Here is a 17,747-nt window from a genome sequence, read left to right on the forward strand (position 1 = left end):
GAAGGTTTTGTTTTCCCAAATGATGACAGGGAAAACTTCTTAAAAACTATACACACTTATTATACGCTTGGCCCTGCTGCAAAGTCGGCACACGAATAGCTTCCTAAGCATACCTTCTAAGCCAAAGGTCAAAAGTCGAAATTTGCATGAGCCGAACTTAATTGTGCGAAATAAGATCATATTCGACGTTCAGCCCAATTAAATTTGGACCGACTAAAGTCAATCTTCATGACTTGGTCAGTCGGAAAAAAAAAAAAAAACAAAAAAAAAAAACAAACTGTAGATGGACTTTGGGTAAAATGTCGCTCCTCACATGAGCCGTTCTAAATGCATAAATCATGTAAATGTATGTTTTAAAATCTAAAATCCGTAAGAAAAAGTTTTGTGATTATTTAAATCTTTTTTTACTTTTCCAGTAAGTTTTCCAAAAGTTAATAAAGTGTTATTTAGTAGTCTCAGTAAGTCCCTGGCTAACATTGTTTCCATGCGTCTTGGAAGCATGGAATGTTTCTGCCGTACAGCAGAAACATTTTTGCGTCTTGGAAGCAAATTTGTTTGCACGTAGCAATGTTTCGCATGTGGCTAAACTTGGAATCATCGGGGACCATGCGCGCGGGAAACATGTTTCTGCAAACTTGTTTCCTTGTTTAGCCAGGGCCTAACGCGCGCTCTCATTGGCTGACTACCTATGAAAAAGAAATTGATGATTCAGAAAGTACAAAAACTACAGCAACTACAGGAGATACCAAACTACAGAAATAACACGTTTTGACACGGGAAAACGTGTCAAATGTGCTGGGCACATTGGATACTTTGAATAGAGTAGAAGACTATTTGGGATTTAGTCATTGTAAGACAGAAGAAAGTCCGTGGATTCGGTTTGACTAAAATAGAATATTTTGTAATGCTGATAGAAGAGAGACTTTTTTTCGAGGCAAGATTTTTTTACGGTCAAATTGAATCAGCATAAACGAGTCTTGGTCGCAAACCCCAAAGCAAGCCTCCGTCTCTCTGAGAACCAGTGTTATGGTGGCTCATGATCGGCACAAAAACACCACACAAAACATTGAACAGAGGATTCTCCATCTACAGAAAAAGATTTGGTCTCGAAAATTTACCTTCCCCCGAATGAGAGAAAGGAAAGAAGACTCTTTCCTTTCTCTCTCTCGGGGGAAGGTAAAGGAGACTCTGCTCGCAGGGTAACCTCAGAATGGAAATATTGCGAAAAACGTCACTGTCTCTTTCCCTACGCTTCTTAGTAAATTTGCCCCCCAAACAATATGGCGTCGGAAACCGTGAAAGGATCTATAAATAAACTAATATAAGACTCGTGTGAGTACTCTTTTATGTAAATTATGACGCAGTAACAGATTCCTCATCCACCCACTCATTGAAGGTTTCGGCATGAAAATCCCTTTTTTCATTAAAAAAATATTCGACTAGAAATAGATACGTTTAGCTAACCAAAACAAAAATCATTACTTTAGTTAATACAATAACATATAACTCGTGCGAGTACTATTTTAGATCAATGACGCAGTAGAAATTCCTGGCCCGCACCCGACTAATTCGAGTTGTATCAAAAAACAAGAATCGCACTTTATGTTTAAAAAACTTACCACGAAAACCACATTGTATATATGTTCAATCTCTTTCAACTCCTCCGTGTCCCGATCTTCCAGATCTCGACGTGCATTTTCACCTCGTGTTTCACCAATGTCAATCATGACGAGGTCCACCAATGGCATCTTCGATATAGGTCTCATGTTCGTAAAACTAAATTCTGATCATACCTAATTCACCAAAAACAAATGTACTGTGCCCATAGGCCCAGCACAAAAAAACTCACAAACTATAGGGGCTACCAAACTGCAGGAACTACAAAAACTACAAGGAATACATGTACAGGGGCGGATAAAGATCAAGACCTACAAAATCTACAGGAGCTACAGGGGTTACCAAACTACAGAAACTAAAGGAGTAGGGGGGCTACTAAACTACAAAACTACAAAACTACAAGGACTAGCGCGGGGCTACCAAACTACAGAACAACAAAAACTACAGAGAATAAATGTACAGGGACCGATAAAGTATAAGAACCACAAAAACTAGAGCAGCTACAAAGGCTAACAGACTACAGAGACTACAAAAACTACAATGATTACAGGGGCTAATAGTCTACAGAAACTACAAAAACTAAAAGGACTTCACGGGCCACCAAACTACAGGAACTACAAAATTACAAGAACTACAGTAGCTACCAAACTACGGGAACTAGAAAACCTACAAGGACTACAGGGGCTACCAAACATACAAAAACTACAAGGACTACAGGGGCTATCAAACATACAAAAACTACAAGGACTACAGGGGCTATCAAACTTACAAAAACTACAAGGACTACAGGGGCAACCAAACTACAAAAACTACAAGGACTACAGGGGCTACCAAACTACAATGAAACTACAAGGACTACAGGGGCTACCAAACATACAAAAACTACAAGGACTACAGGGGCTACCAAACTACAAAACTACAAGGACTTTAGGGGCTACCAAACATACAAAAATTACAAGGACCACAGGGGCTACCAAACATACAAAAATTACAAGGACCACAGGGGCTACCAAACATACAAAAACTACAAGGACTAGCGGGGCTACCAAACTACAAAAACTACAAGGACTACAGGGGCTACCAAACTACAAAAACTACAAGGACCACAGGGGCTACCAAACATACAAAAACTACAAGGACCACAGGGGCTACCAAACTACAAAAACTACAAGGACTAGCGGGGCTACCAAACTACAAAAACTACAAGGACTACAGGGGCTACCAAACTACAAAAACTACAAGGACTACAGGGGCTACCAAACATACAAAAACTACAAGGACTAGCGGGGCTACCAAACTACAAAAACTACAAGGACTACAGGGGCTACCAAACTACAAAAACTACAAGGACCACAGGGGCTACCAAACATACAAAAACTACAAGGACTAGCGGGGCTACCAAACTACAGAAACTACAAGGACCACAGGGGCTACCAAACTACAAAAACTACATGGACTACAGGGGCTACCAAACATACAAAAACTACAAGGACTACAGGGGCTACCAAACATACAAAAACTACAAGGACTACAGGGGCTATCAAACATACAAAAACTACAAGGACTACAGGGGCTACCAAACATACAAAAACTACAAGGACTACAGGGGCTACCAAACTACAAAAACTACAAGGACTACAGGGGCTATCAAACATACAAAAACTACAAGGACTACAGGGGCTACCAAACATACAAAAACTACAAGGACTACAGGGGCTACCAAACTACAAAAACTACAAGGACTACAGGGGCTATCAAACATACAAAAACTACAGGGACTACAGGGGCTACCAAACATACAAAAACTACAAGGACTACAGGGGTTACCAAACATGCAAAAACTACAAGTACTACAGGGGCTACCAAACTACAAAAACTACAAGGACTACAGGGGCTACCAAACTACAAAAACTACAAGGACCACAGGGGCTACCAAACATACAAAAACTACAAGGACTACAGGGGCTATCAAACATACAAAAACTACAAAAACTACAAGGACTACAGGGGCTACCAAACATACAAAAATTACAAGGACCACAGGGGCTACCAAACATTCAAAAATTACGAGAACCACAGGGGCTATCAAACATACAAAACCTAGAAGGACTACAGGGGCTATCAAACTACAGAAACTACAAAGACTAGCGGGGCTACCAATCTACAGAAACTACAAGGCTAAACTACAAAAACTACAAGGACTACAGGGGCTACCAAACATACAAAAATTACAAGGACCACAGGGGCTACCAAACATACAAAAATTACAAGAACCACAGGGGCTATCAAACTACAAAAACTACAAGGACTACAGGGGCTATCAAACTACAGAAACTACAAGGACTAGCGGGGCTACCAATCTACAGAAACTACAAGGCTAAACTACAAAAACTACAAGGACTACAGGGGCTACCAAACTACAAAAACTACAGGGACTACGGGGGCTACCAAACTACAGAAACTACAAGGACTAGCGGGGCTACCAAACTACAGAAACTACAAGGCTAAACTACAAAAACTACAAGGACTACAGGGGCTACCAAACTACAGAAACTACAAGGACTACGGGGGCTGCTAAACTACAAAAACTACAAGGACTAGCGGGGCTACCAAACTACAAAAACTACAAAACTATACAAGGACTAGCGCGGGGCTACCAAACTACATACTTTTTGGATACATACCGATTTGGCGCATTCGGTTTGTTTGGGAACCAAATGAACAAAATATACTAGACAGGTATTTAATGATAAAATATTGGTATGCATATAATAAATCAACTTCACGTCTTTTTTTTAACTTCTATCGTACATTTCTAAAATCTTTTATGAAATTAGTAAATAAAATTTAATTAAAGCCTTAGCTGATGTATCACAGCGTGGGACAATCACAACAGAGCTAAGCCCCACAACTAATTGAAAGCCCAAAGATCGAATTGGAGTTTTGAAATTGATTTTACAGTGCAATTTCACAATATTTTAGCGCGGCGGGTTGGGACGTTTGTACGGAAGTTCCCAAGTTGACAACGAACAAAGTTTAGTGAACCGTGAACTATTTACATCTATATTTCAAACTTTTGCTGAAATTGTATCTTAAAAAACTTCAAATGTTCCAAAACTGATATCGAAACAGGTCAATAAGATAAATGCCTTGTATTGTGATAAAATCCAACTTGGAAATTAAGTTTGAAAAGCATTTCCGACGAGTTTCTGAATTCAAGATGTTATGAATTTCAAAGAGCACGCTGGAATTTCATTTTGATGTTCCGAAGTTCGTTACCAACTTGGGAACTTCCGAACGAACTTCCGAACCCGCCGCGGTAAAGTAATGTGAAATGCACTGTAAGGAAGAAGGAAAACTGGAGACGAAACCAAAGTAAAACCCTCGAAGCACAGGAGACAACTAACCAACAACTCTACTCACATACGTACAAGTCTCGATCCCGAGCCGCATCAGTGAGAGGCGAGCGCTTCCCATAGTTTATTAGGCATCAAAGCTCAAAAAGCACTCTACCGGGAAACCGAGTACTGAAGCTAAAATGGAACACTGAGGGAAAAACTTATATTTCTATAGAAAATGTCGAAGAAAAATTTGTCAGACTGAATTCTAATATAGGGGAATCGAAGTACTCAGCATCTAATTGCGCTGCAGAAAGCACTGCACATATAGAGGCTTTGCACTATCATGTGATGGCAGCCATGACAGGAGGCATAACCGAGCGTTCTCCCTTGGGAATCTGAATTCTTTTTCATGTAAATTAGATTAGACCAGTCTCAATTATTCCTGATCCTGTCATGGCTGCCATCACGTGATGATGATGCAAAGCCTCTATAGGGCGTTAGCATAGCCTAATATTGAAGTAGTCCACGCAACACTTCCAGGCAATGTCAATAATAACTCATAAGCTCCAGAATCAATTAGAACTGAACATTGTCTTTGGTCAGGTGGATGAGTCTTGATACTGGATGAAACACTGGTCAAGTCACTGATCAAGACTGTGAATCATAGCTAACCGGATCCAGAGTCCAGAGAACGGATCTGATGTGAAATTGAAATTTTCCTATCTTTACAGTTATGATTAATATATTAGCCTATTAAATTCCTCTATAAAAAAAATCGAAAGCTGGACTCCTAACTCAACATATGCACGTTTTCACCCCGGCTTTGCTACTGGCCTCGACTCAATTCGTTGAGCAAGAACTAAGTTTTGAGACTTTGTTGTGTACTTTTTAAGCAGTGAATATACATAATATATAAATAATACCAAATAGTATTGACAAAATATTTTTTCTCATTAAGATTTAAAATGAGTGGCCATGTTGGATGATATAACAAAGGAGAGTAACGGTAGTGATAAATCTTTTATTAAATTTATTCAACATGGCGGCTGTGAAAACCATCAATATTCTTCGTATGCACGTGACGTCATAGACCAAGAAAATAACAACTTAAAATTAATTATGAATGCAATAAATAGAGAATATTACATGGGCGCGCGGAGATACGAAATTTATCTTCGAGTGTTGAAAAGATCTCTCACAAGTGAGCGCAGCGAACGAGTGAGAGATTTTCAACACGAGAAGATAAATTTCGTATCTCCAAGCGCCAATGTAATATTCTGTTTATCATATAATTATCAATGAAAGTATGTTTTGGCTTTTTCAGGCAATTCTTTCCGTGTATTTTTGAATAGCCATCGCAATGGTGTTATTTTCACGTGTAAAGATATCAAATTTTCGAAATAGAGAAAAATAGATATTTCATTGGTAATTATATAATAAACTCGATTCTTTGACATGTTTTAGAGAACTATGATGTGACTAAGTCGTAGGAAATTTCAGATCCTTTCATCCTTTTTGTTTCCGAGTTGTGCGAATCTTATTTTCTAATCGGTAAACCTCATCTTACATCTATATCTACATCTACATCTACATTTTGTTGTCAGCAGGAACTATACATTAAGTTATCACGCTAACTATGGGAAAATTAAATAGATAGATAAATTATAAATATAAATATAAAATATAGAGTATATAGAATAGCCTAGATCATAGACGAGACATGTCCCCCACCACCCCGAGTCTCACGCCCGCGCAGACAGACTTTATGGTCTGTCTTAGTGCGCATGCCCGAAACCCGGAGCAACAGAGAAACATGTCCCATCCCCCAATCCAGGCCACTCCACATATAGATATAAAATATAAATATGAAATTTATTTAAAAAAAAAAAAATCATCTAATTTCTAATGATTCTTACGCTGATTATGTGTCTGAAAAATCAAAGGAATAAAGAAAATTTTGCCAAATCAAACAACTTTAGTGTTGTACAGGCTTATAAGTTTTATACATGTTTGAAGTAAGTTTGATAAATTTTTGTCATTAATTTTTTTTTTTTTGAAATTTTGTACGCCATGTTGGATGTTTCTAGATATCATCCAGCGAGCTTCGCCATACACTTACACTAACAACGCTTATAGCTCGTTTTAGAAATTTTCTAATGCTCCAATTTTTTGCTCAGAGTTTTATTATGAGTAGATCTACATGGTCATAAGGATTGTTTTTTGATCGGCACCAAAAAATACTTTTGCACCAGCAAAACATACGTGGTTGCAAACAAAGAATAATTGTAAGAACTGACATAATGCTAAGTATGCAAGGTGAGAGAGTAACTGAGTGAGTGAGTGTTAGAGTAGGTAGGTAGGTAGGTAGGTTAGGTAGGTAGGTAGGTAGGTAGGTAGGTAGGTAGGTAGGTAGGTAGGTAGGTAGGTAGGTAGGTAGGTTAGTTAGCTAGGTAGGTAGGTAGGTAGGTAGGTAGGTAGCTATAGGTAGGTGGACATATGTTTGAACAATGATCGGAGCCAATCGACTTGTTAAAACGCTCGAGCTGCGTTCTTCATCTTTCCATGTGCTGAAATTTCTTCCATTGCTGGATTTTAAAGTATTTTTTGACTCAATTTGCATTAATGTTATGCTATTTTGTCTCAATAACCAAGCACAACCTTCAAGCATTGCTAAATACTTATTCGTAGGTAATTTCAAAGGACGTGTGCGAGATCATGACGTAAAGGACTATGAACTTAATTTGCATATTCGCACGTGTAAATCGGAAAAGAGAGAGAGAGAGAGAGAGAGAGCGGGAAGAATAGCAAGTCGAGATCATACTTTGTGTTAAAGGATAAAGAAAAGAATCGAAAATACAACACAGCTTAGTCGAATGCTGCTTAGTTTATTCAAGGAAATAAAGATAAGGAAAAGAATCGAAAATACAACAGGCCGAATTTGACAGTCTCTCAAGAGATTTTCCAGCAGAATATTAACGATCACTTTTCGCATGACCGATCGAGTGATTTGTGTTGACATCTCAACACCTCCATTCGTTCAAAGTACATCATCTAGACTTCCATAGCTGTTGTAAAGGTTTTAAGACTGTTTTGAGAGTGAATAATTTACTTTTTCTGGTAACAAATAATGTCTTTCAAGACTCAAGTAGTAATTGTTATTTACGAACGAATATGGCTGATAACCGTGTACTTTCGTTACTCAAACTGCGAGTAAGTTCTAATCTGTGTATTTCGTAACTCTACCGTATGTCCCATATGTCAGTTATTTAAATTTTAATTATTTAAATGATCACTTATCTATATCATGTTCGTGTTGATTTATTGTTCTCCTTTATACAAAAGATAACACTTTAGTTTATATTCTCTTACTTCTCTTCGATGATTCTCTTCGATCTATATCTCTACAATTTATAATTGCGAAATGTATGCTTAAAATATTAGCTTCTTTGAGTCACATATTAATAAAAATAAGAAACCAAAAGACACACAAACGAATTGAAGATTGTTCTAGTAGCTGTGGCAAAATAATGGGACGCTTTCTGTAATTGATTTCTTCGGTTATGTCAAAATTAAAGTTTGAATGAAATATGTCTGTTTTTCATCGCTTCATTGTTATTTTTCTCTTTGTGTAGACTTATGAACACTTTTTTGCAATTTCCCTGTTGATTCTGTTTTTGTTTTACCAACTGCACAACTTTTCCTTTAGTCGAGTTTTCCGTTTATTTTCAGCATCATCAATTAATCTCGTCATATCTTATTTTCATTATATTTTCCTTCTTCATCATATCTTACCTCATCACTGTTTATTTCTTTTATTATTGGAATATAAAGCAGTTACATGTACTAGTCATAGACTATGTATTTTTTTAGTTATGTGAAAGTTATAACTTTTACATTACTATACCTTTTTTTAATACTTTTTCTTTATCGTTTGTACAATTTTCGATTAAATAGGGTCTCAATAAAACTGCCTTATAACGTTTGTTCTTTTAAAGCTCAAAACGGGCTTTTGGTAGTGTTTTCGAAGAGATTCATGATAGAAACCACAAACACTTGGAAGAGAAAAATATCTTCCAGTGTTATTGTAATGTCCTGTGTGTTGTTAATAGATACAAAAAATCCGATCCGTGGCATGCAATTAATTTCGCATTTCTCCAGCACCCAAACACATAATTATATTATTTTTCATTCTTGTTTTTGTTTTTCTTTCAAAAGGTAGGTTAAGAGGGTTAATGTCAAAAAAGCAAACTTATTTATTATTCTTAGCTTAAGTAGTAGTCCCAGCTCCAGTCCCATAAAACTGGGACAACCATTGTCCCTCTGCACCTATTGAACTGAACCAAACAACGTGTTTATATAAACTGTTAATGCGTGCTTCTCATCCAAATTCTGAAATATCATCAACCAGCCACCTTTTTGACCAATTCCTCTCTTATTTTACATATTTGGCTTCAAAATTCAAATTTAGTAAAGTAAACTAAAGATTTACTCGAACTATTTTTTTCTCATTGTATGTTGAGAGTTGGTGACGCCAATCAGTATTTGATAGGAACAAAAAGCCCCGTTACATTCGTTCCCATTAGCGGTGTTCCCATTGGCCAACGGGTTTAATTGATCACTATGTGTGGGGATAGAAACCAGTTGTCAAGGCGAAACACAAACAGGCGTAATCAGTTAAGAACTCTTTTTTAACTTTCCCATAAAGTGAAAGCGAGTCACTACAGCGAAGCCTCAATGAGAGATGAGCTCTAAGGAACTATTAAAATGCTATCTTTAAGAGCTTCCTTGGTTCCTATTAAAACCATTTTGAAGTTATTGATGCTCCTTCAGTTGGTTCAATATGGCGTATCTCAGAAAGTCGATTATGTGGAGTTTTTGCAGGACGCTTATCATTCTCTAGATGTTACAATCCTAAGCAAAATCAGAGTCAAGTCTTCCATGCAGTGTCTAAAAAATTGCAGAAAAAATTCAAACTGTCTTTCATATAACCTTGGAGCAAAAAAAGACCAGCTAGGAACACTCTGGTGTGAGCTCCTACCCAATGATAAGCACAAAAACCTGGAGAAACTTGTGAGAAATAACAGCTACCATCACTACAGCAAACCAGTACGTTATAGTTTAATTCAATCTCACAATCACATTACTTTTTATCATTTTTTTTTTTTTTTTCCCCACTTATCTTAATGTGATCTCTTGTTACAGAGCCTTTGTGTAAATGCCATTGAGTATCCTAACATCAAAGAAGATTACATCTACGTGTGCAACTGTAAACCTGGATATACTGGCCTCAAGTGTGAAATTAGTAAGTAAACAGAAACGTTTATATTACCTTCAATGTCGAAGCCTGAGACAATGCAAAATGTAAATCTGTTTACTGTAGGGAGTGATTCCTTAGACTTCCGAGCCAGAAGCATATGTTTAAGCATTCCGCTTCAGATTAGTCGATTTGGAATTTAGTAGTTGGGAAGAAAACCGAAGAACCTGGAGAAAAACCCTCTCTGTAGTCTGTACTAAGTTAGGTAAAGCTTACTAACCTGTAGATCGAACGTTTGAATTGTTTTTTTGGGTTTTATGCCGGGGGAAACCTTAGGAGAATTCCTCAACTATCCGAAGAAGAAATTCTTTCACTCCAGGAATCTATACAAACCTGCCAAATGCGCCATAGCGGATTATTATTATTATTATTATTATTATTATTATTATTATTACTATTACTATTATTATTAGGACCTCGAGGAAGTTTACCGTGCTTAAATTTTACATCTATGCTTTCTTGTAAGTTTAATGTCAACCTGAATATGTTATGCGAAAAAAAGCAAGGTGTTAGAGCAAGGTGCAGATGAAGTTGCAATAAAGGTTCACAATTAAACATTTATGACATACAAGGCAATTTCACGATCAGTAGGAGCGTTTTTATTTATTAAACCTCCCAGCGAGGACAACTTATTGTTCGCTGATATTTGTTATTAATAGTGTTGAAAATGCTTTAGAAATGTTTTTTCGGTTTGAACCAGTGACTTGTTTTCTTAATAATTTTTTAAAATAAATATTTGCTTTTGTTTCTCTAGCTCTAATTACCAGAAGCATTTTTTGCTATTTTAGTACTTATTTATTTGGACGTTTAGGATTGTGGAAAATATTCTTGCGAATTCTTGGATAAATATCATCTTCCACGGCGATTTTTAGATTTTGTAGTCGGTAGTTTAGTTAAAATTTAACTTTCAATTGAATGTTAAAAAAGTTTTTGGAAATTAAGCAAAGTATTTAAATCAAATTATATGTTTCTTAAATCTTCCGAATTTCTTAATGAAAATCAAAAAAATTGCGGATACAAAAATTTTCGGATACGTGTGGACGGGGCCTATATCTAAAGAACTGATCTGATCAAATAGTATTATCTAGATAAAAAGTTTATTTTTTTAATAAAGTGAGATATCATTAAAATTCGTTTGATTCATGACAAGCTTTAATCATTCTATTGCTGATTTAATAAATCGGTTTTTGATTACGGGAACGTGCACCAGAACTTGCGCCGCTTTCACTGGGTTTGAATTTAACTGGCGCACGTCTGCCAGGTGAATCTAGTCGCGCAATGCATTGTTTGCCACAACGGATTTTCCAAGTATTTTTTAATTATCTCTTGTAAAAACGGAACATTTTACACCAGCAATGACGAAAATGCTATTTCTATGAAAAGATAATAAGTTTGATGAATCTTTCCACGGATGAGTTTTAAAGTTGTTTATCGACCGAAAACTTGACTTCAACTATGAAATATTGATCTACGAACAAAATGTTCGCTGATTGGCTAAATCTTTCGAACTGAGTAAAGCGGAATCACCTGATGTCCAGTTTAGATGTCAAGTGAGACTGGATATGTGGAGTTTTTGGTTCAGTTTTTTTCTCTCCTTCCTAGTCTTTCTCTATTTCATTTTTCTTATTTTCTTTCGTCTTTTTCTGCTTCGTTTTAGTGTTATCAAGAATAAAAATTCAAAGACTTTTTTTGAGTTCAAAGCAAAAAATTATTATAATGTAAAGGTTTTTCATTATTTTGACAAAGTTAAACTGACAACATCTCTGAACAGGAATATCAGCAGGAATCTAAAATAGGTGTAATGTTAGAACTAACATAAAGTTTTAATTAACCAAACTGTATGTTGAAGGCTTCACCATACCGGCTACAGCTTGAAATATTATATCAGTGAGATTCGAATCTCATTCGTTTTGCTTCCTTGTAATAGTCTCTCAAGAAATATTTCTTTTCGTCTCAATACTTCATTATCTTTCTCTTGTATGCATAATCCATGTAGAGCTAGCTCTTAGATGAGCTATTTAAAAATCGTGAAATATAATTGATGCTGTGCTTATTCGACTCTGGTATTTTGCATTGGGCGTGGTAATTGATAGACCTTGATACAAAGTAACTCCTTCATTTTACTAGTATTGCTTACTATCAATCACGTGACTTTTTGGAGTTGACTGGGGGGCAAACAAGCGGTTGACTGGGCAACTAGCGGATGCTAAGTCAAAACATATCAAAATAAGTCCTCAAACTATTGTATTTGACTATTTTCACGACATCAAACCAGAAAACAAGAGATTAAAACAACCTCCAGGATTCTACGAGCCATCAAAAAAGAGCTATTACCGGAAGTGACGCCTATTGATAGCAACCTATTCATTGTTGCACATCCTATGATAATAAGTCCCTAGAGCATAATCAAATGGCTTATCGTGGTACGCACGTGATGCTAGTCTTCTTCCTGATTGGGAACTCCTCGACAGTGTATTTTTCTCGTGTTTTGTTTTACAGACATCAATGAGTGTGAGAGCAGCCCTTGTCAAAATGATGGCTTTTGCAAAGACGAGATCAACCGCTATCGATGTGATTGCAAACCTGGATATGATGGAAAAAACTGCGAAACAGGTAAAATTATAGGTGACTTTGAATTATCTATTAAGTACATCAAGTTAATTGCAAATAAGCATAGTTTTCTTGCAGTGACGTATGAGGGACACACCGTCCCCGTCCCCGTCCCTGGAAGTACGTAAGATATTCATGATGATGGTGAAGTAATTTATAAAACCTCGTAGTCTACTAGGGGTGTTCAGTACAAGTTGCTGTTTCAATAAAGACGCGCGCATGGCTTGATAGCTGCCTATATGTATTTTCGATATTATGTTTTTGTTGTTTTGTTTTTTCTTGCTATAAATTCAAATGTTATTTTTGTGACGCATTGTTCTAGATATTAACGAGTGTGCTAGTAACCCCTGTCAAAATGGCTCGTGCATTAACCTCATAAACAGGTACGAATGTGTCTGCACTGAAGGATTCACTGGAGTAAACTGTGAAACAGGTTAGCAAGCGGTCCAAATATATTATTTAGAAAGTAGTAGTCGAAAAAGTATAATAACTATAATATAGTGTATTAGCATTTACGATATTTCAGGACCAGCATAATTAAGATCAAAGAAGCGAGCCAATAGACGACTTCCACTAACAGGTCACGTGACCCTACCTCCCTTTAAACGAGCAGTTTTGTCAAAAGAAAAAAAAAAGAAAAAAAAAGTAGATGTTGTGACGTATAATTATTTTACACGGGCTTCCTTTGGGAAGTGCTGGTTCGGAGGAGGGACCGGGGGGACCGGGGGATCGAAACGAGAGTGAGACTGTCCTAGAATCCCCTCGGGACAGCCAAAAATTTGTAAGCTTATTTTTTGATGTTGTTAGAAGTTTATTGACACTTTGATGACTATAAATAATTTTTTGACTCTACAGCGAATCGTGTATTCGTGTGAACATATATTCGTGTAAACGTGCAAACGATTACGAAGGAAATGTGTAAATGATCGGCGAACCACGTTGAATAAAACCTGTGAAAATACACGCATTTCGACTTTCGAAAGGTTTTGGGATTGTCGGTATAGGAGCAAAAAAAAACGCGATCTTTGTTGATTGCGTGACCGAGGTTCCAGTTTATGTTTAGAAGTTTGATTACTGTTACATAGGACATTATTAGTTATGAATCCCTTGATAGCTGGTGTTTGAACTTTGAACAAAGCGCGCGTAAAACAATTTTTTTTCAAAATCCTATGCCCAGAGATTCAAAGAGCGAATTTGATTTTTTGACCCTTGCCACGAATTCTTGAATTTGTTCGATTCTTGTGGACATTGGCTCTTAAACCCGGCTAATTCAGATATAATAACTACTTGTATCAAACTAAACCTAAAACTTAGCAATATTGCTGATTAAAGCACAAAATTTCATACAAGACCGGTTTTTCTCTTGATTTCCAACTTACTACCACATAGGAGTTATATGAATTCCTATATCCTCTTACATCGTTTTTTATTTTCTTTCGTAGACATCGACGAATGCCAAAGTTCTCCTTGTCAGTACGGAAGTAGCTGTATTAACCTCGTCAATAATTACACATGCATTTGTGTTAATGGTACCACTGGGCCAAACTGTGAGATAAGTAAGTTGTTCAAATTATGAGGTATCATAAGTTTTTTCAAGAGAAAATTTTACCTTGCATTACTATTGCATTACTATAGTACTATATACACTTTCTAAAACTAAAAAAATGCGGGAAAATGGTTTCTTTTCAAAAATTTCATATTTGATGGAAAGAAAATTCGCAAAAATTTGACTTGACATCTTTTGCATTATTTACTTCTTCAAGAACATTTGATTCGTCAAACAAAACCTTAAAGCCCCGTTTACACTAGCGATTTTTGCGGCGATCTTTGCTGCGATTTTTTTATTTATTTTATTTTATTTTTTTATTTCTTTGCGATTTTGTCCTTAATAAATAATAGTAAAGAATTTATATGTAAAGTTTATTTCAGGATACCAAGATTTTCCTAGACGAATGTCTCTTTTGAAGGATGAGACAAAAGATTTCATATTTCCGAAAATTGCCACAAAAATACTGTCATCCCAAGTATAGCGAGGTAGATCCTCACAGTCACTCATGGTCTCTTGATTTATTACCATTCTATTCTTTTTATATCAGATATTGATGATTGTGGCTCCTCTCCTTGTCTTAACAACGCTACATGCATTGACCTTGTCAACAACTATGCCTGTAGTTGTCAATCTGGATTTGAAGGGACTAATTGTGAAACAGGTAATGGATAGAGAATACTTCATGGAAAGTGCATGCGCGTGTACGGTTTTTATTCACGAGTTGTGCAGTATCAAAAAAACGAACGAGCGAGTCTTCGAACGAGTGAGTTTTTTGATACGAAATACGAAACAACGAGTGAATTAAAACTGTACAAAGCACTTTCCATGCTGTATTCTGTTTATTATATACAAACGTAGACTTGTTGGTTCATAGTCCTCTCTCCTCTCCATCTTTTCGCCTAACCGAACGAATAAACTCGGCATACTGAAGAAATGTCTGTAAAAATGTTTCAAAAATTTCAAGTCAGAGACGAACATTTCAAGTATTATTATGAATCCTGACTTCAATTATCATATAGTATTTTTAGCATAATACGAAAATTCCTATTTAAAGAGAAATAACTGAAAAGTAACGAGTCTATAATAGTCAAAACACGGAAGGTAGCAATAAGGCAGCAGAAAAAGCTAGGGGTGCACGAATTGATACAGTATAATAACAAACATTTTCATCTACAGACGAGCTATCTGGCATACTATGTTAATAATTGCCCAACATTTGTTTGTCACCTCAAATGTTTTTAATATTTCAATATTTGATAACTACGGATTTTACGTAATAAATTATATAGATGCTGAAGCTTTGAAATATTCAAATAGCAAAGAGTGTTCTAAATATTGCTGTTTTTCTCATTGTCAGTTTCACCTTGTCCAAGCAATCTACAGTATTCGGCAGGTGGCGTGTGCATGTATCAAGGTAACGGGCAATGGCAAGATGGCTATGCTGAGTGCAATAGCATGTCACTTAACCTACCCTCCATCCACAGCAAGGAAATGAACGATAAGATAAGAAATTCAGTTAACAGTTGGTTATGGATAGGTTTGAGGTACGTTAATGACATAAGTGAATTTGCATGGAGCGATGGTACCGCTTTAGATTACAGGAATTGGAAGGACCTCCCGTCCATTAAATATGAAGATGGTTATTGTGTGTATATGAAGCCTGAAGACAGCGGTTACTGGTTTACCAATCCTTGTAACTATGGAAACAAATACATTTGCGTATAGTGCTTATACTATATAATCAATTAAGACCATTACTTGAAGATATAGAAATATAGATAAGTTATAGTGCTTGGAAACGAGGTTATTCCGGGCGAAATCCCTTGGAATTAAATTCGGAAAAATTAATTTCCGACCTCGCTGGGATTCGAACCCACGACCTTCGGAATTGTACTACCGATGCTCTACCAGCTGAGCTAGAGGTCAGACTGAGAGCAGGCCGGGGTGAAATAGATGTTAGGTCGCGGTAATTATGATGCAAAGATGAGAATATGTGGACCGCGTAGCACTTATGAAATACATGAAGATATAGAAATATAGATAAGTTATAGTGCTTGGAAACAAGGTTATTCCGGGAGAAAGTGCTACGCGGTCCACATATTCTCATCTAAGACCATTACATATTAAGATCTTGATATTGATCGTTTTTTGCACTTTGCATTGGATTGATTGATTGATTGATTGTTATATGCTTATACTTAGGCTTAGGAGCAGCAGTAAGGGGGACTCGCGAATCGCCGGCATTGCCAAAAATCACAAATCGAAAAACACCAGGGGGGGGTGGGTTTTTTGGAGCAGTGACGAGGCCCTACAGGGGGTCTTGCGCGATCCGTCGGCAGCGCGAAAAGTCCCTTACTGCTGCTATGTTGGGTACCGCAAACGGAGGTTAAGATATTTGTTGGATATACGATGCATGAATGTAAAAAGTTCACCAATGACTTCTGTATAATTTGCCTAAGATCCAAAGTTAACATACCTAAGCCCAGGGGTTTCTGGTGTTGTGGTAAGAAAATGCAAATAGAAGACGACACGTCAGCACAGTGTTACGAGTGTGGTAAGAATATTCGTAATGCCGTACCAAATGCTACCAAAGAGCAATATTATGCCAACGGAGGTCGTACGAAGACCCCATATAAGAGAATAAAATACTTTAGGGACTGGATGAGTCATATCCAAGGTTTACGACCGGTATATTTAGACAACGAAGTAAAGAAGAAAATCATAGACCATTTAGAAGAGCCAACCCCGCAAAGTCTACGGAAGACATTGAAAAAATTAAAACTAGGGAAATATTACAAAGCTATTCCTTATCTTTTGTCTGAAATTACCGGTAAGTCTATTCCTCATATCCCAGATATGCAAAGGGCCGAGTGGTTATTCAGTCGGCTGAATAAGGATATTCCCTATTACCCTGACGTAATTTACGAAATATTTTACAAAATTGACTCCAACCACCCCCTGTTAGGATGGATTCCGAGAAGATGAAATGTGCAGCCAAAATCCACCTGCGCTCTTTTCAAAGCAAATGTCTACTGAGCGAGTTTTCTTTGTAGTTCCTCTTTTGCCTCCTGGTAGATCTTTTTGCGAGATTCCTCGGAAAGATCTTTTACGATGGTTTTTTTATTGCCCGACTTTAATTCGCCGTATTTCTTTTCCTCCGCGAGGATCAAAGAGAACTCCGTGTCGTCTATGCGGCGGTCCCGCAGAGCTTGGGAGACCAAGTCGGCGATGGTGTTAGCCTTTGCTCTTGCTAGAGCTATGTGTGTGTCGTGCTTGGATATCTTGCTAGACAACTGTTTCATAATGCCCGTAGCAA

The 17,747-nt window shown here is 37.0% G+C and overlaps 1 protein-coding gene across 1 annotated transcript; it reads left to right on the plus strand.

The window, feature by feature from the left end:
* Nucleotides 1-9,682: 9,682 nt before the first annotated feature.
* Nucleotides 9,683-17,091, plus strand: LOC116305408 (uncharacterized). Its single transcript, XM_031715304.2, has 7 exons — nt 9,683-10,064; nt 10,161-10,260; nt 12,772-12,885; nt 13,205-13,315; nt 14,325-14,438; nt 14,979-15,092; nt 15,789-17,091. Exons 1-7 carry the CDS (start codon nt 9,723-9,725, stop codon nt 16,154-16,156), a joined length of 1,263 nt encoding a protein of 420 aa, XP_031571164.1. The 5' UTR covers nt 9,683-9,722; the 3' UTR covers nt 16,157-17,091.
* Nucleotides 17,092-17,747: the final 656 nt, after the last annotated feature.

This window comes from Actinia tenebrosa, unplaced genomic scaffold (genome assembly GCF_029948245.1).
Source record: "Actinia tenebrosa isolate PJP-AT-01 unplaced genomic scaffold, QUT_ActTen_1.0 PGA_scaffold8__29_contigs__length_14323225, whole genome shotgun sequence".
In the NCBI taxonomy this organism is placed as follows: domain Eukaryota; kingdom Metazoa; phylum Cnidaria; class Anthozoa; order Actiniaria; family Actiniidae; genus Actinia; species Actinia tenebrosa.

Excerpts from the sequence above, each read along its gene's own strand:
- LOC116305408 (XM_031715304.2), top strand. The coding sequence starts at position 9,723 with ATGCTATCTTTAAGAGCTTCCTTGGTTCCTATTAAAACCATTTTGAAG. Across the intron at positions 10,261-12,771 it reads TGGCCTCAAGTGTGAAATTA|ACATCAATGAGTGTGAGAGC; the intron begins GTAAGTAAACAG and ends TTTGTTTTACAG. Across the intron at positions 14,439-14,978 it reads TGGGCCAAACTGTGAGATAA|ATATTGATGATTGTGGCTCC; the intron begins GTAAGTTGTTCA and ends TTTTTATATCAG.